The 26936-nt window shown below is 51.4% G+C and overlaps 12 protein-coding genes across 12 annotated transcripts; 4 read left to right on the forward strand and 8 right to left on the reverse strand.

Annotated features, from left to right (window-relative positions):
* Positions 1-502: 502 nt before the first annotated feature.
* Positions 503-1065, reverse strand: LAESUDRAFT_195296 (uncharacterized protein). Its single transcript, XM_040901529.1, has 2 exons — positions 1016-1065; positions 503-959 (listed from the first exon to the last, which is right to left on the reverse strand). Exon 2 carries the CDS (start codon positions 823-825, stop codon positions 538-540), a length of 288 nt encoding a protein of 95 aa, XP_040763787.1. The 5' UTR covers positions 826-959; positions 1016-1065; the 3' UTR covers positions 503-537.
* Positions 1029-2153, reverse strand: LAESUDRAFT_195278 (uncharacterized protein). Its single transcript, XM_040901528.1, has 4 exons — positions 2012-2153; positions 1796-1941; positions 1486-1736; positions 1029-1433 (listed from the first exon to the last, which is right to left on the reverse strand). Exons 1-4 carry the CDS (start codon positions 2035-2037, stop codon positions 1176-1178), a joined length of 681 nt encoding a protein of 226 aa, XP_040763788.1. The 5' UTR covers positions 2038-2153; the 3' UTR covers positions 1029-1175.
* Positions 2154-4591: 2438 nt separating this feature from the next.
* Positions 4592-5816, forward strand: LAESUDRAFT_195340 (uncharacterized protein). Its single transcript, XM_040901532.1, has 4 exons — positions 4592-4689; positions 4744-5029; positions 5090-5635; positions 5703-5816. The coding sequence occupies exons 2-4, from the start codon at positions 4762-4764 to the stop codon at positions 5717-5719; spliced, it is 831 nt and encodes a 276-aa protein (XP_040763789.1). The 5' UTR covers positions 4592-4689; positions 4744-4761; the 3' UTR covers positions 5720-5816.
* A 1149-nt stretch (positions 5817-6965) lies between these two features.
* On the reverse strand, positions 6966-7340 carry LAESUDRAFT_195305 (uncharacterized protein). Its single transcript, XM_040901530.1, has one exon. The coding sequence runs from the start codon at positions 7280-7282 to the stop codon at positions 7034-7036; it is 249 nt and encodes an 82-aa protein (XP_040763790.1). The 5' UTR covers positions 7283-7340; the 3' UTR covers positions 6966-7033.
* A 457-nt stretch (positions 7341-7797) lies between these two features.
* Positions 7798-9001, reverse strand: LAESUDRAFT_195335 (uncharacterized protein). Its single transcript, XM_040901531.1, has 3 exons — position 9001; positions 7868-8944; positions 7798-7815 (listed from the first exon to the last, which is right to left on the reverse strand). The coding sequence occupies exon 2, from the start codon at positions 8691-8693 to the stop codon at positions 8178-8180; it is 516 nt and encodes a 171-aa protein (XP_040763791.1). The 5' UTR covers positions 8694-8944; position 9001; the 3' UTR covers positions 7798-7815; positions 7868-8177.
* A 1113-nt stretch (positions 9002-10114) lies between these two features.
* On the reverse strand, positions 10115-10564 carry LAESUDRAFT_632291 (uncharacterized protein; the record flags this gene model as incomplete). The annotated part of the gene is made up of 2 exons (XM_040903414.1): positions 10115-10321; positions 10385-10564. Coding segments are annotated over 2 exons (387 nt in total), but the record flags the coding sequence as incomplete, so codon positions are not given.
* Positions 10565-12072: 1508 nt separating this feature from the next.
* On the reverse strand, positions 12073-12491 carry LAESUDRAFT_726256 (uncharacterized protein; the record flags this gene model as incomplete). The annotated part of the gene is made up of 3 exons (XM_040908992.1): positions 12073-12313; positions 12337-12395; positions 12453-12491. The coding sequence occupies 3 exons, from the start codon at positions 12489-12491 to the stop codon at positions 12169-12171; spliced, it is 243 nt and encodes an 80-aa protein (XP_040763793.1). The 3' UTR covers positions 12073-12168.
* Positions 12492-12542: 51 nt separating this feature from the next.
* Positions 12543-14507, forward strand: LAESUDRAFT_195366 (uncharacterized protein). Its single transcript, XM_040901533.1, has 4 exons — positions 12543-12881; positions 12937-13822; positions 13877-14282; positions 14332-14507. The coding sequence occupies exons 2-4, from the start codon at positions 12952-12954 to the stop codon at positions 14435-14437; spliced, it is 1383 nt and encodes a 460-aa protein (XP_040763794.1). The 5' UTR covers positions 12543-12881; positions 12937-12951; the 3' UTR covers positions 14438-14507.
* A 1555-nt stretch (positions 14508-16062) lies between these two features.
* LAESUDRAFT_750188 (uncharacterized protein) lies at positions 16063-18158 on the forward strand (the record flags this gene model as incomplete). Its single annotated transcript, XM_040911596.1, has 2 exons — positions 16063-17832; positions 17889-18158. One exon carries the CDS (start codon positions 16063-16065, stop codon positions 17800-17802), a length of 1740 nt encoding a protein of 579 aa, XP_040763795.1. The 3' UTR covers positions 17803-17832; positions 17889-18158.
* A 160-nt stretch (positions 18159-18318) lies between these two features.
* Positions 18319-21002, reverse strand: LAESUDRAFT_726260 (uncharacterized protein). Its single transcript, XM_040908993.1, has 14 exons — positions 20831-21002; positions 20636-20776; positions 20559-20572; positions 20472-20501; positions 20206-20414; positions 20094-20152; positions 19754-20040; positions 19534-19700; positions 19136-19477; positions 18993-19083; positions 18859-18938; positions 18758-18804; positions 18618-18705; positions 18319-18558 (listed from the first exon to the last, which is right to left on the reverse strand). Exons 1-14 carry the CDS (start codon positions 20884-20886, stop codon positions 18496-18498), a joined length of 1674 nt encoding a protein of 557 aa, XP_040763796.1. The 5' UTR covers positions 20887-21002; the 3' UTR covers positions 18319-18495.
* A 369-nt stretch (positions 21003-21371) lies between these two features.
* Positions 21372-22207, reverse strand: LAESUDRAFT_700922 (SDHC, cytochrome b subunit of succinate dehydrogenase; the record flags this gene model as incomplete). Its single annotated transcript, XM_040906430.1, has 5 exons — positions 22080-22207; positions 21992-22022; positions 21777-21937; positions 21519-21701; positions 21372-21457 (listed from the first exon to the last, which is right to left on the reverse strand). The coding sequence occupies exons 1-5, from the start codon at positions 22144-22146 to the stop codon at positions 21372-21374; spliced, it is 528 nt and encodes a 175-aa protein (XP_040763797.1). The 5' UTR covers positions 22147-22207.
* A 1726-nt stretch (positions 22208-23933) lies between these two features.
* Positions 23934-26463, forward strand: LAESUDRAFT_195709 (uncharacterized protein). Its single transcript, XM_040901534.1, has 4 exons — positions 23934-25544; positions 25598-25616; positions 25682-25970; positions 26029-26463. The coding sequence occupies exons 1-4, from the start codon at positions 24052-24054 to the stop codon at positions 26094-26096; spliced, it is 1869 nt and encodes a 622-aa protein (XP_040763798.1). The 5' UTR covers positions 23934-24051; the 3' UTR covers positions 26097-26463.
* Positions 26464-26936: the final 473 nt, after the last annotated feature.

Below are 26936 nucleotides of genomic sequence, written 5' to 3' on the forward strand. Positions count from 1 at the left end.
AATCATCCAGATCTCAGCCCGAGCATCGCACTCTCATCCAATCTCCTCGTTCGCTTTCGTCAAGTCATCTCCGTGACCATAGATACGGCAAATTGTTGTCACGGTCATTATGACGTGGGGCATATCCCGCCATTTTATTTTGTCAATGATCACAGTTACGTCTCGTCCACGGTCATCATGATACCCCTGGTCCACGTCATCGCCGTTTTCGCACAATTGCTCATGACCGTTGCATCGTATCGGCGATATATCCTCAGACGTCCCACAGTTTCTATGCCAGATTAAATACTCTGTGCCGGATGTAATTATTGCACGACGGACATAATTCCGTGTCACTTTCCCTCGCTTCGCTTCATCTGTACCTATGTCCTTGTTTTGCAGTTTCATTTTCCTAGGCTATGAATACAGATCAGGATTTGAAGCGATCAGCCGATATCATGATCGCCGCGGGCGCTGTGTGCTGTCAGTGCCGCACTGAGTCTCAAGCTGTGAAACATTGATGGTCGTATATTTCACTAGCGCACTTGATGCGAAATATTAACGATGCCGCAGTGATAGAACGAGATGAAGACCGGTAAGCACAAAGAGACTGAGATTGAGACCGCACATGAGACCGAGACCAGAAACCAAGACCATAAGCGTTAAGAGAGAAATCAGTTCTACAAGGGGAAGAACTTGAAGCCGAGACGAGAGACCAAGACTACAGTGACGAGAGAGGACATGGGAACCCCAAGACGGGAAGAGAGATCGGGACGAGACATATCCTAGAAAAGGCAAGACATAGCATATGGCTAAAGGGTGGGAGGGATCAAGCCATGGAGACATATGCTGCGCACAACGCCCACCAAAGTGGGAATGGGAATGTATTGTTCAGGAACTGATGCGTCCGATGAACCATTGCGTGTCGTCTGTCCGAGTTATCGACGACGACGAAAGTGCGCTCGTGTAGGTGTGTGACGCTGAAGGGAGCATAACTCGGCGAGGGCAAAGAAGCACAGAGATAAGTAAAGCCTACCTCCCATGGCAATCCTTCCCGTCGTTTCGTGCGATGTCCGGATGAAGCTCAAGTGAAGCGGACCTTAGGACAGCAGAATCAACGAAAGGACGCACAGTCCGTCGATCGACTCGGGCCAGCACACTTCACGACGACAGTGCTACCAAATTACCGCGATGACCTAGGAATCACTCCCTTCGTTCAATCTCCTGTCGTTGCAGACGGCGAGCTCCGAAGCTCGAGCAACTGTCGGCCATGACCGGTGCGACACGATATCGTGATCCAAGACCGCATCATAAGGAGAGCGTCCCACACGAACGATGCGAGAGCAGAGGAAGAGGCGAGGGCAATCCACTGGGAGATACAATTCGAAGATGTTATGGCGGAAGGGTACAGTGTGACCGAGGCAGAGAAATCGAGAAGGGGCGATATCGACAACCTACAAAGGATCCTCAGCAAATTAAAGGAGTGCAAATGGTACGAGAACTTACTAGGGACGATTGAATACGATCAAGGCCCTGCAGAAGCTTGATGGACGAAAGCAAAGAAAAGAGACCCTGAGAGCGGCTTGCTGGACTTCCCCATGGTGCCCTACATCGGAAAGGAAGACCGAAAGAGCGATGCTCGTATCGGGCGATGCCGATAGACTGCGCACGATGTCGAGCAGACAGTGGCGGGTGAGTGAGTGGGGTAGAGAGGAGTGTGACCCGCGACTTCGCGATCCGAATGAATGTCTTGTAGGCTATGAGACCCTAAGCGATGGGAACGCCATCGTCGCTGAAGAGCCATAAGGTTGCTCACCGTGACGGCCGCGCCGAGCAACACGTGAGGCATGCGTCGCCCTCCTGGTTGGAAGGTTCGGGGTGAGGGGCGCGGAGAGTACTGTGTTGCACTCGTCCGGGACGGAAGCTACTGGTGGAGCGTCATCAGGGGCACGGTCTTTGGCGCTGCGGGGAGACGAGGATGAGGAGGCTTGATTTTGCTTGCCGACGGAGCGTAGGCCGAAGATGAACGTACCGGTGAAGGTGGACACAGACGCGCATGTTAGCGTGAAGGCGATAGCCGAATTATCGTCCGAGACTATGGTGCACGCGCTGAATGTAGTCTGACCCGTCACGTCGACCTCGAAGATGAATACCTCCGAGTCGTCGTCGCAGACTGTAAAACGCATGCTGACCATAGTTGGGTCCGCAACGCTAAGCTGTATGGCTGAGATGAGCGGACAGCGTTCCGAGGGCAAAAGGAATAATGTAAACGCACTAGTAAGACAAAGGCTGCATTCTGCTAACAAGTGATATCCTGCCAGATGGAATGGCTCTGACTTGGTCGTGGGTTCACATTTCGATAACGCACGCATAAAGTTGAGTGGCAGTCCCAAGATGAAGATATATAACAGATGCAAAGCGGAGTCCTTCATTGACAAGCTTTCAGCGATACAGCACCTCAAACAAACCGTACGCATACCTACTTGCTGTCGAGCCCAAGGATAGATGGCGCAGAAATATATAGAGCAGGACGAGGGTATGAGAGTGAGCCACCGAGCGATGATCGATGAGATCTGAGATCTTAGCGCCACCTCAAGGAGCGCCGGCGACCGTCTGTGGCCGAGTCTGTCCAACTTGTCGAAGAGCAAGATCGAGTCGGAGCACGAGAGAGACCGCTCATGCTCGCCGACACCGCAAGCTGCGCAGAGACGCAGGAACAGCAGGAAGGCTGCAAAGATACGAGAAGGAGTGCCCAGCGGAGGCGAAGAGATGCGAGCTGGAGAGGCTGAAGCGGCACGCGGAGAATACGGATAGAGTACGTTTCAAAGGCGCGTCCGTGCGTTGCTTTGGAGACAGTCTCGTGCTGATGGACTGCAGGCCGCGGGAGCATGTTGAAGTATGTCGATCCGGATTTGCACACGAGATGACCGAGAAGGTCTTTGGCTACAATGCAGAGGCGATAGTCACGAATCGTTCGCACTCAGAGATCTCACAGAGTGGGTGAGTACCTTGCCATTTAATCTCATTGACTACATTGTCGTTAGCACTCCTCTTTCTATGCTAGATGCACTCGCTGGATGTCGGAATATCATACAATGGAACGCTGGTATCTATCTCAAACATATCGTTAATGGGACGGGACTATGCCGTAGATGCGGTTTATGCATCCGGTTTACTCAAGGCATTTTCGAGTGGATCACAGCCCGGTTGAACATCTAGGTCTGATTCCTGCACGATCCACACTAGTTAGTGTCGTTGATCGGCGTGCAGCAGCTGAGAAGCGAGTCGGACATGTTCTGCGGACGATGGAAGGAGATCATCCCATCACATTGTAGTCGGTGCGTCTCGACTCCAGCCATTATTATCGGTATTATCCGGAGCGCTCTGATTGCTTTTGACATTCTATGTGAACATCAGAGTGGGCGGAACCTTCCTCCGAGTCGTCTCCTGCCTGCACCACTACATGCAGCTCAGATAGGCTTCCATGCATGGCCTGATACCAGCAATGCTATGTCAGCCTCCGATGACCCTGTGGACACAAAATGCCTGTTCGGCGTGTCACAATCTCAGGGAAGTGTTGTATTTGATCGGCCTTACAGCTGCAGGAATCAATTGCATCGCAACCAAGCGCTACTATTGAGAGACTGAGCGCCTGATAGTAACAGGAACCGCTGAGAAACGAAAGCTGAGAAGCCATGCTGAGCGGCATGGCTGTTCAAGACAGCTATACATATGTGCTGCAGCAAGCTCCATGTCACGGGCAGGTGGTGTAGTGCGCAGTGCCTGTGACAGCCACGTCCATTCCAATACGACATCCTCCGACCAGCGCGGCGCGTTACCCGTGCCCACATCTTGCCAATTCTGTCCATCTCACGCACCAGGAAGTAGCCGAGAAGGCGGAGGGCAGAGAAGGCGAGCCGCAGACGAATGCGATGGTTCAAGATAAGTAGCACAACAGAACAACGTATTCGTGACGGTCAGCGCATGTGCAGGGCAACATCGACGTGCGGCGTTCAATAAGAGAATAAATGCAGTTACATCGCTGTGCTGTGCTGTACAGTGTAAACGGATGGAAAAGGAGTGGACGGGAGGACAGACGCTAGAGTCAATGGGCTTCAGTTCCTTGATGATAGAAGGACTGTGATTAATATGTACCTAGAGTCAACTACGGTACATCAGTATGTAATCTACTTTCATGTAGGACAGTATTGGTACTCACTGGGCTTCAGTTCCTTGATGATAGAAGGACTGAAGCCCGCAGAACGAGCGAAGCAGGTGAAAAGTCTTACGGGCGCTAATGCCCGATAAGTACATAAAAGGAAATACCAGCTGATAAGACCATACTTAAGTATAGCTAGGCTTGATATTCCAACATACAGAGTCCTTGATCTCCGGGCAACAGCGAACAAAGGAAAGCAAAAAAGTCCAATGCTACAGTGCCACAGCCTTTATCCTTGCACGATGCCGGTATGTGATGATCAAGTGCCACCAATAGAGGCTGTGTGAGCGTCAGCGGACCGTATCGGACTCATGAAGATTTGATGTTCTGTGGTATCGAAGCGTTCGTTACGTATATAACAGGTTCGACAGGGCCTCTTGAAGTCATCGCACGGCCGTCCGTCCTACTCTTATTCCCTCTCATCGACATCCTCTCCACCATTGTCATCCTCCATTTTGACAGGCCACGTCTCGTGCACATTAGAATCCCTCGTGAGCAACTACATTAATCATGTTTTTGGACACTTGCTCATATAACGACACAAGCCGTCCGATCCTGCCCGGATGGCCGCTCCAGTAGGCGCCAATGCAGCTCTGCCGATGAATAACCCTCAGCCTCGCCTTCCGCCCGAGATCTGCGAGCGCATCATCGACCAATTTTATCCACACCGTTCATGGCGCGTTGACAGACAGACCGTGCTGAATTGCGCCCTCGTTTGCCGAGGGTGGTACGCCCAGAGCCGCATGGTATTTTACAAGGAGACCTTCCTCCACAGTCGCAAAGAGGCAGTCGCCTGTATGAGGTCACTGATGCGGATACCTCTCCTCGCTGGTGGTGTGCAATCGTTACGGCTCGGAAATTATTGGTTAAAATCGGAGAACGCTCTCACAGGGCCGGAGTTGGCATCCATTATCGTGATGCTGGCAGGGAAACTTCCAAACCTGGAGACCCTCTATTTCGAACGTGTCAGCTTCGAGCACTGCTCCATGCGCCATTTGGCATTTTGGAGTTTGCACGAATTCAGTCATATCACAATATTGGTGCTACATACTGTGACGTTGCCATCGGCGAGCCCCTTCTTTCAGGTCGTCTGTTCGTTTCCTCATCTGCAGGAACTTTATTGCTGGGATCTGCACTGGAGCAAATCGAGGTCCATCGCTCCACTACCTGCACACCACCGCATGCCTTTGACGAAAGTAACTCGTCTTGGCTATGACATGTCGTGCTTCGAAGGCATCGGACATACTCTTCTCGGTCTGCTGGATCAAGCTATCCTCAAAGAACTCACCTTACACCTATGTGTCTATGCGGCAACCCTTGCTTCTACTCAAGACATTCTGAGCATAGTCAGCAGAAGACTCGAAAAGGCACAGGTCGCTTTCTGGACAGGAAAAAAAGAGAGTGCTGATGCCAATTTACACTGGCAGTCTTTGCTCTGTGAGTACTCCATCAAATCATGTTCCCTGCACAGCATGGCTCATACTTTTTGAGTGCACGCTATCAGTTTTGAAGCAAACATAAATATGCAGGGACTGAACCTGTGCATCATCATTTCAGAAATGGATGATGTTGCACTGTTTGTCCGGAGTGTGCTGCTGCCTCTGTTACACACAATATCATCAAACGATCTCAAGTTTATCTGTTTTCAAATAGAATGCCATTCGAAATTGGAAACCGATGCCCTGCTTAATGCATTTGATCAAGAGGCCTGTGTTCAGATCGACGAGCTTTTGGCTGAGGGACATTTTGCCAAGCTGCGAGACGTGCTCATACGTTTCAATTTACGCTCCACTGAGTTGGACGACTCGCAGCGCGTTGGGTTTTGCACAGAGATTTGTGCCCGCTTTCCTAAACTGAATGACAAAAACATGTTGATGTGCGTCATCGTCATTTCTTTACAGCATAACTGAACTCACACATGGATCCAGTACTTATTATAACCAACGCCGATTTCCGAGCGACGCTGAGAGGGCGTTGAAGGCCAAACAACTTGCCAATAAGCAGCCTCGTCCAACCGAGCAAGCCGCCGCATAGGCAATTACTGCCTTCGCAGCCATGCCATCTCGCCTTCACTTTCCTCTCCAAACAATCCTGGACGTGCAGCTCCCACGGCGGCCCTCCCTTCCTCTGCCAAATTTCATCCCATCGACAAATCATCCAGATCATTATACTCTCTCCCAATCCCCTCGTTCGCTTCTGTCATGCCATCGGCATGATACTGGACATGGCACGTCGTTGCCGTGGTCACTATGTCCTACAGTGTATGCCTTGTCCTATCTGTCGACAATCACAGTTACGCCTCGTTCGCAGTCATCATGATATCCTCGCGTCCCTGTTATCACACTCTTCGCTCAAAGTCCTTTTGACGCTCGCTTCGCATCGGCGGTATATTCTCGGACGTCCCACGGTAATTACCAGTTTGTGTACTCGGTGTCAGATATAACTACTACACGAAAGATAGGATTTTCTGTATCTTTCCCTCGCCTCGCTTGATCTTATCTATGTCTTTGTTATGCATTTTTTTTTCAATACTACGAATCCACATCACAATTTGAAGCGTTCAGGCGATATTATGATCGTCGTGAGCACGGTGTGCCGTCGCAATGACCCTCACCGATTGTCGTATAATTTACATAATAGTGGTAAAACAATTTCACCATCGTGCACTCGATGCGAAATATCAACGATGCCGCAGTGACAGAACTCACTCATACACCAGTGAGAAAAAAATAAACGCGGCATTCATACAGAAAACAGATACACACATGACTTCTTCGATACGAAGACCGAGTAAGCATGTAGAGACCGATATTGAGATCGCACATGAGATCGAGATCAGAAACCAAGACCACAGACATTAACAGAGACCACGTCTACGAGGAAAAGAAGCTGAGACGAAAGACCGAGACTACAGCGACGAGAAAGGACATCGGAACCACAAGACAGGAAGAGAGATCGGGACGAGACATAGCATGTGGTCCAAGGGCGGGAGGCATCATGAGACGAATGCTGCGCACAACGCCCACCAAAGAGGGAATGGGAATGCATTGTTCCGGAACCGATGCGTCCGATGAAGCTTTGCATGTCGTCTGTCCGAGTTATCGACGACGACGAACGTATGCTCGTGTAGGTGTGTGACGCTGAAGGGAGCATAAATCGGCGAGGGCAAAGAAGCACGGAGATAAGTAATGCTTACCTCCTGTGGCAGTCCTTCCCGTCGTTTCATGTGATGTCCGGAGAACGCTGAAGCGAAAGCAGGCCTTAGGACAGCAGGACCAACAAATGGACGCACAGTCCGACGGTCGACTCGGGCCAGCGCACCTAACAAGGACAATGCTATCAAATTATCGCGATGACTGGGGAATCCTTCGCTTCGCCCGTTCTCCCCTATTGCAGATGGTGAGCTCCGAAGCTCGAGCAACTATCGGCGGTGACCCATGTGCCACGATATCGTGATCCAAGACCACATCGGAAGAAGAGCATCCCACGCGAACGATGCGAGAGCAGAGGAAGAAGCGAGGGCGATCCACTAGGGAATACAATGTGAGCCTAAGGTGATGGCAGGAGAGTGCGGTGTGACCGAGGCAGGGAAATCGAAAAGGGACGATGTCGATAACCTACAAAAGATCGTCAGCAAGCTAAAGGAGTGAAAATGGTACGAGAACTCACTAAGAACGATTGACGGCGGTCAAGTGCCTGCGTAAGTTTAATGGGCGAAAGCAAATGAACGAGACGTTGAGAGCGCTTGCTGTATGGACTTTTCCAACGGGATCCTGCATCGGAGAGAAGGCCGAAAGAACGATGCCCGTGTTGAACGACGCTGATAGATTGCGCACGATGTTGAGCAGGCAGTGGCGGGCAAATAAGTGAGATAGAGAAGAGCGTGGCCAGCGACTTTCGCGATTCGAAGGAACATCTTGTAGGCTATGAGGCCCCAAGCGATGGGAACGCCTGCATTGCCGAAGGACCGTGAGGTTGCTCACGGCCGTGCCCTTGTAACGCGGGAGGCATGCGTCGCCTTCCCGATCGGAAGGCTCGGGATGAGGGATGTCATGAGTGCTATGTTGCAATCATCCGAGATGGGAGTATCCAATGCTGGATCCGTGTTCTCCACTGAGGTGACCTTGTCCGAGATTGAGATGCGGACGGCCCTGTCAATGTGCACCGTGGAGGGAACCTCAACAGGAACGGTCGCGTTGATGGCCTTGTCCACATGTCCTACTGATGGAACGTCAATAGCGGCAAGGCGCAACCGGGGGACTTTCTCTGACGCTGCAGGATACAAAGAGGAGGTGGCTCGATCTTGCCCGCGGAGACAGCGCGTAGGCCGAAGATGAACGTACTGATGAACGTGGACACAGACGCGGATGTCAGCGTGAAGATGATCTACAAATTGTCGTCCGAGACCGCGGTGCACACTGAATATAGGCAGACATGACTCGTCGAATTCGCAGGTGACTACCTGCAAATTGTCGTCGCAAAGTGGAGTGCGCATGCAAGCCGTAGTTAAGGACGCAACGCTGGGCTGTATGGCTGAAATGCACAAATAGTGTTCCGAGGGCAAAAGGGATCATGTGAACGCACCAGTTTGGCAGGGATTGCCTTCTCCCTACAGTGAAATCCTCAAGGGAACGATTCCAACTTGACCGCGGTTTGGAACGTTGACGTTCCAGTAATGCACGCAGGAAGTTGAGCAGAGCACCGTGACAAGCTCCGGAGAGGATGATAGCAGATGCGAAGCCGAGTCTTGGTCATTAACAAGCTTTCAGTGATACAGAACCTCTGATATACTGTACGCATACCTACTTCCTGTCGAGCCCAAGGATGAATGTGCAGAGATGATCAAGCCCTCGAAGTGAAACGAGAAGTAATCATGTAGACCCGCTGCAGGACGAGGGTAGACGAGGGCGAGAGCACGGACTGATTGGAGGTGCCGATGCTTGCGAAGCTAGACATGGATCTTCTTACCGAGAGGATCCAAAGCGAGCACTAGTGCTCTGCTCTGAGGTGTGGTGCAATCGCAGGAGCCAGAAAGCATGCGGATATTGCAATGACTCAATCCATAATCATACTACTACGGGTAGGCTCATAAATCAGCTTTCGTACAGGAAGACAGTCGTTCCTTATACTCAGGCTGAGACTATCACGGGGGGTCCAGAGGGAAGACCCCCCGTGGGAAAGCGGAGTTTCAACGTGCCGACGGCAATTCGACGCTCGAAGCTTTGGCGCTGGTCGGACACACCACGTGATCGCGTTGTACAGAACGCGTCTGTAAAGGACATCGCGCGTAGATCGTGTACCTCTCGTGTATTTTAGCCATGTCGTCTCAAGAAACCAATGCAATACAGAGTACAAATCAAAGTGATGAAGAAGCAAGCAGAGAAAGCCCCACTTTCGCTTCCTCTGCCCACCAAAGTGGCCCAAACCACTCCCCAGACTCTAGGCCCTATCCGCTTGCCAGTCCCTTTTCGACAGCTTCTCACCCGCATACAGCATACCATGGGCAGTACAGTCCAATCTTTGCAGGCTATGGCTCCAACTTCCAAACATACAGTTGGCAGCATGGGTATTCTACACCCTCTCCTTCTCAGCATTCGTCTAGTGGAACTTTTGATATACCCACCTTCTCCGCGGAGTCGAGACGATCGAAACTCGGAGCCAGAGAATGGGTGCATAAAGAAGCGAGTGATGTACTTGATATGCGGGCAGTCAATGGAGTAACGAGCGTTCACGTACTGCCCTTGCCGAAAGCCAAGACCTGCCGCAATTTTGAGAGCATGACCAGAAGTAGCCGTACCGGTCACAGCAACCCAGGTTGTATTGGAGTTCAGCCGCGCACGCATCGTCTTGAGAACAGAATAGCTTTCGCGCCAGAGGGCTCTCGTCATCGGGCAAGTGAGCCTCATCAATCATGAACCAGCGGATCAGGTCTTTGAAGCCAGATATTCGCAGGAGCTTCATCATGCGTTCTCCAGCAAGCATTTGAGGGCTCAGGAAAGCGATGCGGACATCTTCACCGTTCTGCAGCTCGTCGTAAAGATCGCGCTTGTCGTAGTATGCGTCGCGGACAGTATCCTCGTTCAGCGCGATCGCGCGCAGCCCAACTCGACGGGCACTCTCGCTCTAGTAAATCAAGCCATACATAGCTCTTTATTTCTGTGTGTGAATCCAGCAGAGATATCGTACCTGCTGTATAGAAAGTAGCTTGGTAGGGACAATGTATAACGCGACGCCTCGCTCACCGAATGCTTGAGCTGCGAGTAGAGGGGCCCAGAAGACTGTCGTCTTGCCCTGACCTGGTGCAATAACTAGAAAGACCTCGCGTCCTTCAATGATGTCTAGTCCGTGTTTGATCTGGAATTCTCGAGGTTACGAGATCCCACACTTTTGAGAGAACAGCTCAGCAAGCCATTCAGCGTTGATTTGAGGGTCGCCGAGAGAAGACTGAGCAGGTTCAGACATATTTGCTACTATAGACAAGACTTTGACCGTATGAATGCGTTAACGAACGTCATGCTAGCATTGAGCGACACGAGGAGTATGCAGGAAGACACGCTCAGCCTGAGGCGCGTCCTCTGGTCGCGTGGTCGCGTTGTGGCGGTGGCGGCGGCATGTTCAAACTCAGCGTTCCCACGGGTACACTTCTCACTGGACCCCCTGGTGTTAGCTCGAGCCTATACTACGGGGAGCGACGAGAAGCAGGCCACCGCAAGAAGCGCCGACACCGTCACCGCCGTGACCGTCTGATTCTGTGGCCGATCCGAGCTTGAGCGTTACCACCGGCGCAAGAAGAGCCAGTCCGAGTCGAAGATCAAGTATAAGAAAGATCGGGTGCGGAACAGTACGATACAAGGCTGGAATACAGAGAAAAAGCACCTAGCGGAGGCAAGAGGCACGAGCTTGGAGAGGCTGAAGCGGCAGGTGGAGAATACGGATGAGGTACGTTTCAAGGGTGCGTCCATACGTCGGACTTTGGAGGCAGTCTCGTGTTGATGGGCTACAGGCCGCGGAGGGTAAAGTATGTCGATCCTCATTCGCACACGAGATGACCGAGAAGATATTTGGCAGACCGAAATACAATTCAGAGATGATAGTCACGGATCGTTCGCTCGTGGCAGAGATCTCACAGATTCCACCCCGCGATGAGTCTATGGCATTCAACAGATGAAATTATGATGATCGCTGCGGGAATGCTCAAGCAACAGCGCGGGTGAGTGTCTTGCCATTTAATCTCATTGACTACATGTCATTAGCACTCCTCTTTCTACGCTAGACGCATTCCTGGATGACGGGATATCATACAATGGAACGCTGGGATCTATCTCAAGCAGATCATTATTAGGACGGGACTATGCCGTAGATGCGGTTTATGCGTCCGGTTTACTCAAGACATTTTCGAGTGGATCACGGCCAGATTGAACGTTAGCCGTCTAGGTCTGATTCCTGCATGATCAACAACAGTGTCGTTCATCGGCGCGCGGCAGCGGAGAAGCGAGTCGGACATGTTTTGCGGACGATGGAAGGAGAGCATCACATCACATTGTACTCGGTGCGTCTCGACTCGAGCCGTTATTACCGGTATTATCCGGATCGCTCTGATTGCGTTTGACATTCTATGTGAACATCAGGGTGGGCGACTTCTTCCTCCGAGTCGTCTCCTGCCCACACCACCGCATGTGGCTCACACAGCTTCCCATGCACGATCTGGTATCAACAATGTTATGTCAGACTCCGATAACTTCGTGGACACAAAATGACTATTCGGCGTGTCACAGCCTCAAGGCAGTGTTGTATTCGATCGGCCTTACAGCTGCAGGGATCAATTGCACCGCAACCAAGCGCTACTATTGGGAGACTCGGTGCCTGATAGTAATAGGAACCGCTAAGAAATGGAAGCTGAGAAGCCAGGCTGAGCGGCATGGCTGTTCAAGACAGCTGTACATGTGTGCTGCATGCAGCAAGCTCCCTGTTCACGGGCAGGTGGTGTAGTGCGCAGTGCCTGCGACAGCTATGTCCGTTCCAGCATGACATCCTCCGTTCACTATGGAGATAGCACGGCGCGTTACTCGTGCCCACATCTTGCGGATGCTGTCCATGGCACGAGCCAGGACGTAGCTGAGAAGGCGAAGGGCAGTGACTCTGGAGAGGCGATCCAGGTATGAATGCGATGGTTCAAGATAGGTAGCAGGCAGTGACTCTGGAGAGGCGATCCAGGTAGGAATGCGACGGTTCAAGATAGGTAGCACAACAGAACATCGTATTCGTCGCAGTCAGTGCATGTGCAGAGCAACATCGATGTCCGGCGTTTGATATGCAGTTACATCGTCTTTGCTTTTTGCTGTACGTCCAAAAATTATTCCCTGGTGACAGACAGCGAACATCGGAACTCAAATGTGTATTATATGGTAGGACAGTGCCACATCCTCTATCCTTGCGCGATGGAAGTATGTGATGGTCAAGTGCTGCCAGTAGAGGCTGTGAGCGTCAGCGGACCGTATCGGAGTCGTGAAGGTTCGCGGTTCTGTGGTATCGAAGCGTTCTTTACATATATAAGCGGTTTCACACCTCCAAGTCGTCGCACGGCCGTCCATCCTACTCTTATTCCCGAGTCTCACCGACATCCTCTGCGTCATTTTCAACCTCCATTTTGACACACTACGTCTCGCACACATTGAATCCACTTGTGAGCAGCTACGTACAATCCTGTTCTCGGACACTTGCTCATGTAACAACATAAGCCGTCCGATCCTACCATGGCCGCTCCACTAGGCGCCAATCCAGCCCCGCCAATTAATATCCCTCAGTTTCAGCTTCCGCCCGAGGTCTGCGAGCGCATCATCGACCATCTCGATCCGTACCTTTTGAAAGGGAATGACGACAGACAGACTCTGTTGAACTGCGCCCTCGTTTGCCGAGGGTGGTACACCGAAAGCCGCGCGGTCCTTTTCGAGAAGCCCTTGCTCCGCAGTCGCAAAGAGGCAGTCGCCTGTGCGAGGTCACTGACGCGGATTCCTCTCCTCGCCAGCGGTGTACAATTGTTACAGATCGGGCGGAGTCAGTCAGATCCGGAGATCGTTACTACGGCGCCAGAGTTGGCATCGATTCTCGTAATGCTGGCAGGGAAACTTCCATACCTGGAGTCGCTCGAGTTCGATCTCGTCAGCTTCGAGCACTGCTTCATGCGCCATTTGGCATTTTGGAGTTTGCACGAATTCAGTCATATCACATCATTGTGCCTAAGCAATGTGACGATGCCATCGGCGAGCCCCTTCTTTCAGGTCGTCTGTTCGTTTCCTCATCTGCAGTACCTTTCTTGCTGGGATCTGCACTGGAGCAAATCGAGGTCCATGGCTCCACTACCTGAACGCCACCGCATGCCTTTGACGAAAGTGACTCGCCTTGGCTATGACATGTCGTGCTTCGAAGATATTGGACACCATCTTCTCGGTCTGCTGGATCAAGCTATCCTCAAAGAACTTCAGCTACATCCAAATGTCTCTGCGGCAACTCTCGCTTCGACTCAAGACATTCTGAACATAGTCAGCAGAAGACTCGAGGAGGCAGATGTCGGCTTGTGGGCAAGAAAGCAGGACAGTGCTGATGGCAATTTACAGTCTTTGCTCTGTGAGTACTCCATCAAAACATGTTCCCTGCACAGCATGGCTCACGCTTTTTGAGTGCACCCTATCAATTTTGAAGCAAACGTAAATATGCAGGGACTGAAACTGTGTATCATCATTTCAGAAATGAATGATGTTGCACTGTTTGTCCGGAGTGTGCTGCTGCCTCTGTTACACACAATATCATCAAACGATCTCAAAGATGTCTGTTTTCGAATACAATGCGATTCGGAACTGGAAACCGGCGATGCCCTGCTTAATGCATTTGACCAAGAGGCCTGTGTTCAGATCGACGAGCTTTTGGCTGAGGGACATTTTGCCAAGCTGCGAGACGTCTCCATAGTTTTCTATCTAGGCATCACTGCGTCGGACAGTGACTCAGCGTCGGATGACTCACAGTGGATTAACGTTTGCACAGAGATTTGTGCCCGCTTTCCTAAACTGAGTGACAAAAACGTGTTGATGTGCGTCCTCGTCATTATTTAAAGCATAACTGAACTCAATTGGATTCAGTACTCGTTATAACCAGCACCAATTCCCAAGTGATGCTGAGAGAGAATTGAAGGCGAAACAACTGGCGAATAAGCAGCCTCGTCCAACCGAACAAGCCGCCGCATAGTCAATTACCGCATTTGTAGTCACGCCATCTCACCTTCGCTTTCCTCTCCAAGTAAACTTGGACATGTAGATCCAACGGCAGCCCGTCACTCTGGCCAACTCTCATCCCATCTGCAAATCATGCGGAATTCAGCCCGAGCATCATACCCTCATCCAATCTCCTAGTTTTCTTTCGTCATGCCATCGCCGTGATCTCGAATATGGCACATTGTTGCCACGGTCATTATGGCGTAGGGCATACCCGCGTCCTATTTCATCGCTTAGCACAATTACGTCGTCGTCCACGGTCATCATGATAACCTTTGTCCTATAATCACCGTCTTCTGTAAAATCCTCTTGACTCTCACTTCGCACCGGCGATATTTTCTCGAACGTCCGGCAGTTCTTATACCAGTTTTGTGTACTCAATGCCGGATCCATGTACTACTGCGCGACAGGTGGGATTCCGTGTCACTTCCCCTCGCTTCGCTTGCTGTACTTGTGCCTTTGCTACGCCGTTTCGTTCTTCTAGCACTACGAATGCAGATCAGATGTTTCAGCGATCAGTCCGTTCCCGTAGGCATGGCGTGCCATTGCAATGAGTCCCAAGCGGTGAAGCAGCGATGGTCGTGTAAAGATTTCACCATCGTGCACTCGATGCGAAATATCAACGATCCCGCAGTGACAGAACTTACTCGCACTCATCGCTTCGAAGGTACTCGGTGACGCGATCACGATTCTGCCCGGCATTCTTGAGACATGACGGTTATGGCAGCGACCATCATTTCATACATAACCTACACACGCTCGCCTTGGAGAGGGCCGATTTCGATATTCGTTTCCACAATGGTCCGTGCACATCAAGCAATCTAACTTCACATTTGTACGTCATCCCAAAATGGGGCGAGCACGGGCATATTTGAAGAAGATCGGCGTTGATGACTGCATCAATATAGAGTAACGGAACGAAAAGTCTTGTCAACGTACTGCGGAGGCAGTGGAGTGAGACCGAGTGGCGCAGTAAAGTGAGGATGAGGACGAGAATTCAGCGTCATCGCAGCATCATAGTTGGTGCATATTAGTATGCTAAAGCTCGACTTACTGCGAATTTGGAGACTGGAAGGTGTGCCGCTCATCCTGCTGCTTTTTATCATCATAAGGTGACAGTCAGGTCTGCACACCTTTAAGCATGTTTACTATCTTATCGCGAGTACTGAACTTTCTCACCTTCGCCTATGGCATGTCCTTTCAATCTCTCCCCTAGGCCTCTGATCTGATCTAAGAGCCAGAAGGATCGATTAGGTTTTGTAGCGGTATGTTGCACCATTAAATCGTTTGTAGCCTCCGAGTAAAGTCGCAGGAAAAGCATACATACGTTTCAACGGTCAATGCAGGCGAGTCTGCCGCGTGGCAGTCGATCGTGCCACAGTAAGACGATCGGAAAGTTCCGAAGATTGTTAGAAGGCAGGCCTGCTGCTTTCGGCTCAAATCGATATTTTCTCCAATTCAAACGCGTTGTGCAGTTGATCTTCAGCTTCAGCTTTAATCTCGAGGACGGCCTCCCTCGTTGGCGGCGGGTGAGCGCGCTGAACCTCTGAGCCCGTTCGTTTGAGCAATCGTGCTCATGCTAATTTTGCAGAATCCAATATGGACAGCGGACCCGCGGACCTCGGCGGTCATGCGACATCAAACGACTTGGGACATGACGCTGAAGAACACATTGCTCGAGAGATAGCTATGCATCATCGGGAGATCCAGAAGCTGAGAAAGCGGTTGAACTCGCATCGCACTGCTTGCAGGCTTCCGGTCGAGATCCTAACGAACATCTTCGAGGAAGTCCGACTCACTACCCAGACTTTGGACTACAGCCCGTTACAGGACCCTGATCCCTACGAGTGGATTGTCGTCACTCATGTATGTTCCCTTTGGCGCGATGTTGCTCTTCGGTCGCCCGCGCTATGGCGACATATATATGTGACCGAGACTGCCATGGAATGGATAACAGAAATTCTTAGCCGTTCCAAAGACATCCCCTTGGTGGTTGTAGCTCGCTATGTTCCCGACTCAGCAATACCACGCCAGATGGTCGCTGTCGTACTACAGAAGATGTTTCGGATAGGGATCCTTCGCATTTCGGCTCCAATGGATGTATTGAAGAACATCGCACAACTCATTGACGGGTCAGCACCTGTCCTGCAGCATATTATAATTACGTGTAACAGCACTTGGCACGAACCAGTCAGTTTTGGCCTTCTACTCAATCCCGAACAGTTGCCGGTTCTACAACGACTCGAATTAGATGACATCTCGTTTCCTTGGGGCACACCTCTTCCCCACACGGTGCGCGAACTTACTTCCCGTGTTCGTGAAACGACTTTGGGCGACATGCTGCGGACATTGAATACAGTCCCCGGTCTGGAAGTACTCAGCCTTTCGAGCAACCCATTTTCGCTCAGTGACAATCGAGAAGATCATACAATAGTCCCTCTCCCGCGCCTCCGGCTGCTGTGTTTCTCAGAGGGCGATATATCTCATGTCGCGAGCCTAGTCGATCATATCTCGTTTCCTTTGCAAACGAGCATCGAGTGGACGTGTCCTTACGCGTTCGGTGACGAACAACCGTTCGCTACTCTAGCGGCGAAGTTGTTCACACGTACACAATGGAAAGCCTTGCACATTAGTTCAGAGTTGTGGCGAATCATGATCAGGGCCTCCAGTGACGCCGAACAGCTTGACTGGTGTCGCGGCTATGTCGGATCATCGAGCACGCTGGATTTCAGTTACGCATCTGATCTACAATCCCTTCCGGCACGCGAATTGGTCGCTACGTTCTGCAAGGCCGTCCCGCTCATCTACGTTCGCACGCTGGAGATGTCATGTGGGTTCGATGACCTAGGCTGGATGGAGTTGTTTGGTGATCTGCCAAACCTTTCCAGTCTGCATGTGGTTGGTGGCATGGCGCTGACCCTACCACGGGCTCTCCGGACTCGCCTTCGAGACGATGGCGATGGCGATGTCCTTTACTTCGCACACGATCTCCGCACACTGACTTTCAGTGAGGTTGATTTTATGGCCCCGGCGATCTCTTTCGGTCCGATTACATCGTGCGGCCCGTTGAAGGAGCTAGAGATCGCTCTCCAAGAACGGCGCGCACATGACGTAAATCTAAAGAAGATAGCCTTCAGGCACTGTACAAAACTGGGCGATTATAACCGTCGACGATGGGAGCACCTTGCCGAGAAGGTAGAGCATTACTGCAGCTGGGAAGAATTCACGGACACTGATGAGGGTGGCTATCTCTCGGAGGCGGACATCCCACAAATTGACGAGGACGATGAAGACTTCGACGACTTCGACGAGAACAACCATATTCATGGCGCATATTGAAAAATGGCTCGACTTCTGCACATGCGCAAGGTGCGTATTTCATTCGCTCGGTTTCTATCTGTCCATTCTCACAAAATGACTTATAGATCGATTGAAAGTATCCACGTTCGATTTGCTTGTCGATGGGCCTATCAATTGGCACGTTCATTCTCGCTTTTCGGGACATCTTATGACAATCCTATTACAATCTGCGAAACGGATCTACTGACGCTGCTCTTTTGACAATCCTACTACAATCTGCGAAACGGATATACTGACGCTGCTCTTTCTGAGACATTGCTATCACAAAATCCTCGCTACCCTCGTATGATTCGAAAATGTATTTTTACATGACTTTTGAAGACGCCATGGCGTTGCGTTCCACTGCCACCAATTTGAGATTTAATGTGTCGTCCGTTTTTCAGATTATATATGTCTTGTCCGATATCTGCGTTCTCTCATTGATTGAGGTGCATGTATGCAACTGCTCCCTTTTCCCAGCTGCCGCATTTCGTTCCCTGGGAGTCAACACACCTCATGCCCTCTGTCAAAAATTCTTTTCAATGCTACAGCTTACAAGATTCTGTTGATCGCGTTCACGAGGGCTATATGCTACAGGCGTAGAACTACAGGAGGCTATCTTCTTATACAAGTCCAATCATCACACGATACACCGAGTCATTTGCTTCTTCTCTTGACATGCACAACGTTCTCTTAGTTGGCTGACAACACCCTGCCCTTTGCGCTAACGGTCTGGATATCAACAGACAGAATATCCTGTGAGGAGGTGAGCGGTCAACTGTACATTCAAGCAGCATTCCACCGGATGGGCTTACCTTACCACCCCTCAGCTCTGCAGGCGATGGCATCATGCCCAGCCGCATGAGCTCAGATGCCTTGCTGACAACAGGGTCGTTTTGCATGCTGCAGATGACGATTCAATAATCAGAAGGTCAATGACAACGTCATGACCCACCTAGCCACTGCAACGACTTTATCGTCTTTCACATAGTATGCAATGAACTGAAACGGAAGTCAGTAGCCGTTGAAGTTTGCGAATAGAGGATTCCTGCTTACTTTCATCTCATCTGGATTTCCGACCATGATAATATCATCGAATCCTGCGCCAACGCCACAGTAGCGCAGCTGCTGACCCTCTGCATAGTATTGTCAATCCGCGCACAAGGAACAAAAAAGGAAAGACTACATACGTGCACTCCAGAACACAGGGATCTTGACGTACGGCTGGGGCTTTCCTTCCGCGATCGTTTTACCGACCGCACGTCCTTGGTTGCCAGCAACCTACATAATGTCGCGTCAGCTCTTATTCTTCAAACAAGCGTGCAGTGCTTACGTTCCAGTGCTCGATCCTCCTCATCTCCCCCGTCCCAGGCTGAGGGTAGATCGCAATATCGCCAATGGCATACACGTCCTCCACTCCCTTCACCTGCAAGAACTGATCCACGACCACCCCCCCGCTCTTGTCAAGCGCATTTTCGAAACCCTTGCTCCCCTTCAGGAACTGTGTCGCGGGGGCAACACCAACGCCCATGACTATTGCGTCTGCTGGCAGTGTCCGCTGACCGTCAGCCGTCTTCAAAATAACAGCCTCGGCCTTAGACGAGTCCGTCTTCGAAGGCACAATCTTCTCAATGGTGCTTTGCATGTGGAAGCGCGCACCCTTGCTGATGTGAAACTGCACGATATATCGTTAACGACCAAATGACAGTGCAGATAGAGAGATAAATGAACCTTCATGAGACCCTGGCCAACCTGCTTGCCAAGGATGGAATCGAAGGGGACTTCCTCCAGACCGATAACATCGATCGACGCGAGCTTGCGGTTCGAGACCGCGACCACGAGCTCCATGCTGATGAAGGAGGAACCGATCACTACGAGTCGCTTACCCTCCTGGCAAGCTGTAACGACCACGCATCAGCCATGCACTGAACAAACATGACCTTACAACTACCTGCGTCAATCTTCTTCGCATCATCAATGCCTCTCAGAGTGTAGACATTCGCAAGGTCTTTACCCTCGATCGGGAGCCTCCTGGCCACACCGCCCGTCGCCAGGATAAGCGTATCGTATGGAACGCGCTCCTTGTTCTGACCAACGACGACTTCCTTTGCAGGCACGTCCACCGCAGTAACCTCGGTACTGGTTCGAAGGTCAACACCATATTCTGTCTTTAGCTCCTCAGGAGAGCGCAACTCGATCTTCGCCGGATCCGTGATAAGCGCCTTACTCAACTTAGTCCTAGGAACATCGTTAATGACTTGACAAGATTCGCAACGCATATATGCTCCCACCTATCAATTGGACTGTAGTACTCCCTCGAGAGCACAGTGATCGGACCATTGTACCCGTGCTATATGCGCGTGAACCTCGGCACATACACCTATGTCACAATACCAGACGTACCTCGCGCAAGCCTTCGACACAGTGAAACGTACCACTGCCGCCACCGACAATGACGACACCTTTTCTGTTGCTTACAGTTGCAGCAGACAGCTTGGGTTGGCGGGAGAGGTTGCTCTTGAGCGTGTCGGAGGGATTCGCGGTCACGTGGATCTTGTTGTCGGCGATGTACGCCTTGAAAGAGTGGATGGGATTGGGTGCAGGCGCATCCTCTGCTTTACGTGTCAGAGTTGCTTAAAGATATGGTTCAACGTTCATGGCTCACGCACCAATATCACCAGTGCACACGTTGAAGCAGGCTTGCAAGAACTGATCTCAGATTGCGTTCTCATTCAGTGTTGCACGACACTACTTACCACCATGCCAGGGGCTGAGAATCCATTAAAATATCAGTATCCATGGTCCTCTCTAAACACCGTATTGCGTTACTTACCAGACAACACGACCATCGGCAGTGAGGACACCCTTCGCAAGAGGGGCACCGTAGTGAGTGCAGAATGCGCTCGTCGCGTGAATCTTGTCGCCGAGACGTGCAAGGAGCACCTTGCCTTCGCCTTCGAAATCCACTTGTTTCCTTAAATTTACCATCAGCAGTCGCCCTCGCTCGTCGCGTCACATCCACTCGCACATCTCTCCATCCTTGAGTTCAGACTCGTCGAGAACAGCGATGGTTTTCGCGGACATGTTACGGAGCTGAGATGAGTATGGTCGCAGTAAAAGATGTGAACGGTGCGTATACGCGAGTGTGCGGAGATGGAGGCGAGTGAGACGGAGGAGGGAGGACATGAACGCGGGCGGCCGTGGATGAGGATATCTCGAAGCGCCGGTAACCCGATCGCGTCTCCGTTGACGTCACTGTCGCACGCATACGGTATCCAATGAGGGTGCTTCCAATTGCCATCTTATATTTTCGTGAATATGCCTCCGTATTGTTCGGGATTCAGCCAACGTCGGCGAAGCTCATGCAAGTTGCAGAGCAGACCACCGCGCGTACTTCAAGGTTCGTCCAATACACACCTTACTGCAACGATTCGCATGAAAGTCATAGCCGACTCCATATACGCAGTCACGCCGCATCACCCTTCAAACCAGATAGAATACACTGGAGCGTACAACCACACACCACGATGCTCTTGGATACTCAAATTCTGCAACAAAAGGACTGCAATTTACATCATCACAAGCGCGACGGTGGTAACAGCTGTAGCACCCAGGACAGCGTAACCCGTCTGGTAGGCTCCCTTCAAGGTGGTGACTGGAGAACCGCAGAGGTGTCATGAGCATCATGCGACTATCTGGAGAAAGGCCGGACGCACATTTTCCCACGTCCCAGACCAAATGACGAATACCATTCCAGGAGTGGAACGCGAAAGGCGCGGCAAGGATGGTCTTGCCCGCGATCTTCAGACCCTCAGGAAGACCAGCAATGAACTCAACGACATGCGTAGAGTCAAATACGGTCGGGGCGACGAGGTAGGCAAGGGCGTAGGCGTAGAGGACTGTGTATGGTTGTGCGTCCTAGATTTTCAGCGACCCGACCCTTCTACGACGCAAAGCAAATGACTATAACTCACGGACACCCAGACCAGCGCCCGTAAAACGGTGGGCAATGGACCCAACCCAGGTGAGCTGGGGTTGGTAGATGGTGAAGTGGGGGCTTGAGGGACGCTTCAGTCGTTGCGCGTTCAGGATCTCCTCAGACGCTGAGGGCGGTAGTGATCGAGTCGTGATTCCCCTACACATTGATTTCAGCACTGCTAGCAGCACGCGTGAAGTGAGACCCATTCACCGCCTCGCGACGGCATTCCTTAAAGCGGGAGCTTCAAACCACGAATGTCAGTGCCGCCGCAGATTGTAGGATCAATGGAGTCAAGTACCGAATCTGGGCTTGAATGCAACCTGTCTCAGGGCAGATCCAAGACCCAAGGCGCGAGTGGACATCATCGTAGAAGAGGTGGTGAACGTTGGAGGCGGAGATAGAGATGGTCAACACTCCACAGAGCGGGAACAGCGCGGAAGGCGTCGGCCGACTGTGACTCGCCTTCACATGTCCGTGACAACTGTCACGCCGAGGCGTTTCTTTGACGGCCACGGCGGCGCGCCATAATTTCACTACCATTCATCATCGTCTGAAACGATGACCGCTACGTCGTATCAATCCTGTTGTATTCGTCGTGTCTTAGATGATTTTATTTTGGGTCCCAAACAAATGATGAAGGATGCTACAATATATCTGACGATATCGGGGTGCGTTTCATCCTTGTTGACCTCTTGAAACTATTTTCTCCCAACTGGATGCCATCCCATCCACACTATATCAAGAGTGGACTCAGGCCAAGTGCCAGGTTCTCTACCCCCATCTTCTCCTCGTGCTGTGGTCTCTGCAACTCAAGGTATTTCATCCATCATGCTCTATTACGCTCGTCAGAATGTGCTGCGATTCGCAGCTTATCCTGAGAACGTACGCTTGACGAGTGCAGGCTTATGCACGGATGTCGCCTGGTCAGGACCTGCACAGGTCCACTAGCACAACCCCTTCAGTTCGTCCATGGAAGCCAGCTGGTCCGGCCGGTCGATTTTCAAGATTGACGTAAGTGGCACAACCAAATAAAATTCCTCTAGAGGTCAAAACATGAACACTGCAGCAACTCAGCGTAAGAATAGCGCTTCGGTGAGGAGAAATGTGAGGCAAAAATGTTGATTACGGGTGGTTGGCACTAACCAGAGTTTCCGGACAATTCATCATACAGGCATGATCTCTCCCGCTTGGAAGGCTGCGAACGCACAAACCTGTCTGGTAGGATCGCGCGCTTCGATCGTTCCCGCGAAATGCTAAAACTGGCTAAGCGCGCGTCGCCACCTGTGCTTGATTGCCCCCGTCGGCCGGGGCCATCCTGGTCCGTTATTGAACAGATTGAATACGGGGCAAGTCCAGTGAGTGGCGCCTGCACTTTGACATCTTCATTGGCACGCTTTGAAGGGTCTTCGTCTGCTTCATTGCCGCCGCACGTGTGCAGCCTTTCGCAGGTACGTGCATACCGACGCAGGAATTTATCTCTGCTCATGGGTACTGGTTGTCGAGAAGTTTTCAGCTGTCAACGTCATCTGTCCGGGCTCATGGGAGTGCCCAACGCCTTTGAACGATTAACTCACCGCATGGATAGGACGCCACACCTACCCTACATGCTTGTCTTCGATCTTGCATGCCGACGCACGCTTATATTTTGTTATCTCCGCGTGATCAAAGCAGAATCTGACGTAGCGAAGCTAGACTTTGAAAAAAGCGTCTCCGTTGGAGGGAGAGGATGGATAACATGGGGTGGGGAACTCTGGTTTGTCTATCGCAGCGCTCAGGCTCGACCACGACCACAATACCGGAGTTTCTCGGCGACAATCGGCTCAATTTCGTTGTGTTCAACTCTTCACGGTAGCGTGCTGATGGACTATCCGATCGAAAAAATGCTGACATAATTTCCCCAGCGGTGTCTTCCAGTCATGTGAATCGATCCTTCCATCTGCATGTCTCGGTCCCTGTATGATGACATCCCCGCCGCGGGAGAACCCATCTCAGCGACGCCAATCACGGCCATCGGGCGTTCTTAGGCGTTTATAAGGGCGGACGCGAGTGGGGGGAGCACTTCTCCTCTTCAACCTCTCTGCACACGGATGTCGCCGTACAGGTTCAAAGCACAAAGCACTTCGTGATAATGCGGAAGGAAACGCGAGCGCGCGAGCAGGAAGTTATGGCTTGTGGGCGTCGTCCTTTGGGCTCCCTGTGCATATATAAAGAGCTCGCCATTTGGTTGAAATCCTTCATCTTCCCTCGTCCCCCATCATCCGCCTGCGCCCATGGGCGACGATATCCCTGCCTTTCGTTGGAACTCCAACGAGACCCTCGATGAGGCAGGGTATCAGCACATGTTGGACCTCCTTGAGCAAGGTCAAAACGTCGATCGTGTTGACCACGGGTCCGTCAGCCCAGCTCGTCCTCCTCCTTCCCTTTTGGATGCATTTTCCCTGCGCGGAACGGCTGAACAGAGCACCATGGATGCTCTGCCTGACATATTGGGCCATCTGATCTCATTTGACGAGATTGCTCAAGAACGCCACAGTGATGACGCGTCCTCGGATGCGACGACGCAGGTGGACTCGCAGGAGTATAGCGATCAGGGTACAATCAGTCGATCGGGTAACGCACTCATGCTGGAAGGCTGTGTCGAGCCAGAGGATGTGCCCGGTGCTTCATCCCGCTCTCGACACAGCGTCGATAACTGGTGGGAGGGATCATACTCCCACGATTCCCCCACGCCGGTTTCCTTACCATACAATCATTCTCCCTTGCGGACCGCTTCACCTCACTGCGGCCGCGATGAACATATGTACGACCAGGCGGGGTTTGCAGATGGTCTTGGTTTCGCAGACTTTGCTGTGACGCACCCAATTTCGACGAGCATGCGCGCAATATCGCCTCTCATTGCTCCGTTCGATGCTCCCATGCCCTCCTCATCTCCAGTTTGGTGCGCGACTACTGCCACTGAAAATAGTTTGTACGTTCCGCAACGCGATAACATCGTTCTCCGACGAGCCGCATCCTGTGCGGACCCGCTTAGCAGGCGTACGACTATCATGAGACCTAGAAGTGCTCTAACTACCTTACCCGATCCCGTTATTGCCTGCGATGGCTGCCATGACCAATCCCCTCATCTTCTGCCTCCGCTACTCCTGGTTCAGGCTTCCAATGTTCCTGCGCATTCCATCGGAGTGTCCGCTGTCGCGTTCACACCTGATATACCCTCGACGCCGGAGACTGCAAGGAGTCAGGCATCATTTCAAATCAACTCGCTGCGCTCCTTAACGTCGTTTCAGTCGATGACTGCAAGCTGCCTGGCTACGGACACCTTCGAGATGATTACGCCGCGTCTCAGATCGTCCCACTCGCTGACGACTAATTGGATTTTGTCACCACTGTACCCGGCCCCGTCGTGTTCTCCCCGTTTTCAGCCACCTAAGTCCTCGTGCAGTCATGCTGAGCGCGCGGTCGTCCGATCGGTATCTGACAGAAGCATCTCAGCTTCTGGCTCCGTATCCGTTGTTCAATGTCGGAGCGCACCCTATGGATCGCGCGCCGCTGCCGCTGGGCTGATGGTTAGGACATCACGACTCACAAGTCATGCCTTGCCAGAATGGAAGCCAAAGTGGACCGAATTCGCATTGCAGACGTTCATTGGGATGGAGCGCACAGTGCTGGTTATCAAACCCGAGTGGGATGACGAAACGCTCTTGCGGAAACTTAAGAAAACGTATCGCAAGAAGCGCGGTTGGCTCAGTTGGTGCTGTATAAGGTAAGCTGCAGCCAGCCCATGGTGTAAGTGCGACGCTCACATGTTACATCTAGGACGGTTGTAAAGGTGTGGGTCAGTAGACATGATCCACGCTATTGAGATTGAATGGAAGCTCATACTCGTGTACTCACACACAGGCACAGGATGACATTGTCTATCCGGAGCATGTGAACCAAAGCGCGACGACCGAGCGTTGTATCCAGCGAATGCGGCATTACCTCGATCACCCGGACGAATCGAAAGGTCGCCATGAGTTTATGGAAGCTCTATCCATGGACGAGCGCCATGGCATCGAGTACGTCGAGCGGTATAAAGCCGCATGGTTTTACTGCGCAGCTTTCGGGGCTGTCGTCGTTTTCTCTCTCACACCCTCTGTGATATACACTGTTCTCAAAGATGATGTGGTTGGCGGGTTCACAATTGGCGGTACGTATCTCATTCCTGGTCATTCACGATCTTGCGCCGATTAATTTGGCATGCGCAGTATTTCTCTTAACCTGTCTTTTGGCGTTTCTGACCGTGGCATCAATCTGCATGCCTGCGTTCAAATAGACGGTTCACTGAATTCACGCATATATCATTATTCATAAATATCACAAAGTATACCCCCCATTGTACTCCACAAATGCTCTTCCATTGTTGTTGTAACAGCTCACTCACATTAGTAGCGGTCGAACTCCTACATCATCGCATTATTTACCTTTACAGTAGCTGGCTACCCTTCCCTTAATGTTCTCACATACCACCACAAAGCCGTGCTCGCATACCCATTGCACTATCCATACCCTCATACATATCACATACCCATTACGACCATTCTCCAGAGATAATCACCAAGTAGTGATAGCTCAGACATGTAACGTAAAAGACTTCTCATGACAAGCAGAAATACAGAGATGGTCGACACATAAGCAGCGTGATAAACCTCGCCTCTTCCGCCACCACAACAAAAACCTCCTCAGTCGAAACTTCGTTCTGCTCAAAACGACGAGTTACAGCTCAGTACCCTCATACATAAAACATCCTCGTTATAACCATCCTCCACAGATAACCACCACTGATAGTTCAAGACGTGTAAAGTAAAAGACTTCTCATAGCAAAGAAACGTACAAAGATGGTCAACATATAAGCAGCATAAACCTTGCCTCATCCACCGTCACGACGAAAACCTCCTTTATCAACACTAAGTCCAGCTCGTGACAACGACCTACCGCTCTTCAAGCTCTTCAAGCCAGCGCATATGCGAGAAGTCATCAACATCCATACGATCCTCCTTTTCTGAGGCATCAGACTCCTCTGAGCTTTCTCCCAAAGGTCGCCTGATAACGCCATAACGAGGAACTGACTTGGCACCGGGGGCAGTGCCACGCCCGTCGCGCAAGGCGGAACGTG

This window comes from Laetiporus sulphureus, assembly GCF_001632365.1.
Source record: "Laetiporus sulphureus 93-53 unplaced genomic scaffold LAESUscaffold_22, whole genome shotgun sequence".
Taxonomy (NCBI): Eukaryota; Fungi; Basidiomycota; class Agaricomycetes; order Polyporales; family Laetiporaceae; genus Laetiporus; species Laetiporus sulphureus.

Bases quoted from the DNA above. Each gene is read 5' to 3' on its own strand.
- LAESUDRAFT_195296 (XM_040901529.1), bottom strand. From the start codon at position 825: ATGTCTCCATGGCTTGATCCCTCCCACCCTTTAGCCATATGCTATGTC.
- LAESUDRAFT_195278 (XM_040901528.1), bottom strand. From the start codon at position 2,037: ATGCGCGTCTGTGTCCACCTTCACCG. The intron at 1,942-2,011 runs GTACGTTCATCT...GTCTCCCCGCAG, and splicing joins GTCTGTGTCCACCTTCACCG to CGCCAAAGACCGTGCCCCTG. The intron at 1,434-1,485 runs GTAAGTTCTCGT...GATCCTTTGTAG, and splicing joins ATCGTATTCAATCGTCCCTA to GTTGTCGATATCGCCCCTTC.
- LAESUDRAFT_195366 (XM_040901533.1), top strand. From the start codon at position 12,952: ATGGCCGCTCCACTAGGCGCCAATCCAGCCCCGCCAATTAATATCCCT. The intron at 13,823-13,876 runs GTGAGTACTCCA...ACGCTTTTTGAG, and splicing joins CAATTTACAGTCTTTGCTCT to TGCACCCTATCAATTTTGAA. The intron at 14,283-14,331 runs GTGCGTCCTCGT...AATTGGATTCAG, and splicing joins AGTGACAAAAACGTGTTGAT to TACTCGTTATAACCAGCACC.
- LAESUDRAFT_195305 (XM_040901530.1), bottom strand. From the start codon at position 7,282: ATGCAAAGCTTCATCGGACGCATCGGTTCCGGAACAATGCATTCCCAT.
- LAESUDRAFT_195340 (XM_040901532.1), top strand. From the start codon at position 4,762: ATGGCCGCTCCAGTAGGCGCCAATGCAGCTCTGCCGATGAATAACCCT. The intron at 5,030-5,089 runs GTGGTGTGCAAT...ACGCTCTCACAG, and splicing joins GCGGATACCTCTCCTCGCTG to GGCCGGAGTTGGCATCCATT.
- LAESUDRAFT_195709 (XM_040901534.1), top strand. From the start codon at position 24,052: ATGGGCGACGATATCCCTGCCTTTCGTTGGAACTCCAACGAGACCCTC. The intron at 25,971-26,028 runs GTACGTATCTCA...TGGCATGCGCAG, and splicing joins TGGCGGGTTCACAATTGGCG to TATTTCTCTTAACCTGTCTT.
- LAESUDRAFT_726260 (XM_040908993.1), bottom strand. From the start codon at position 20,886: ATGTCCGCGAAAACCATCGCTGTTCTCGACGAGTCTGAACTCAAGGAT. The intron at 19,701-19,753 runs GTAGTTGTAAGG...TGGTCGTTACAG, and splicing joins TGCGAAGAAGATTGACGCAG to CTTGCCAGGAGGGTAAGCGA. The intron at 18,706-18,757 runs GTGGGTCATGAC...CGTCATCTGCAG, and splicing joins AAAGTCGTTGCAGTGGCTAG to CATGCAAAACGACCCTGTTG.
- LAESUDRAFT_195335 (XM_040901531.1), bottom strand. From the start codon at position 8,693: ATGCGCACTCCACTTTGCGACGACAATTTGCAGGTAGTCACCTGCGAA.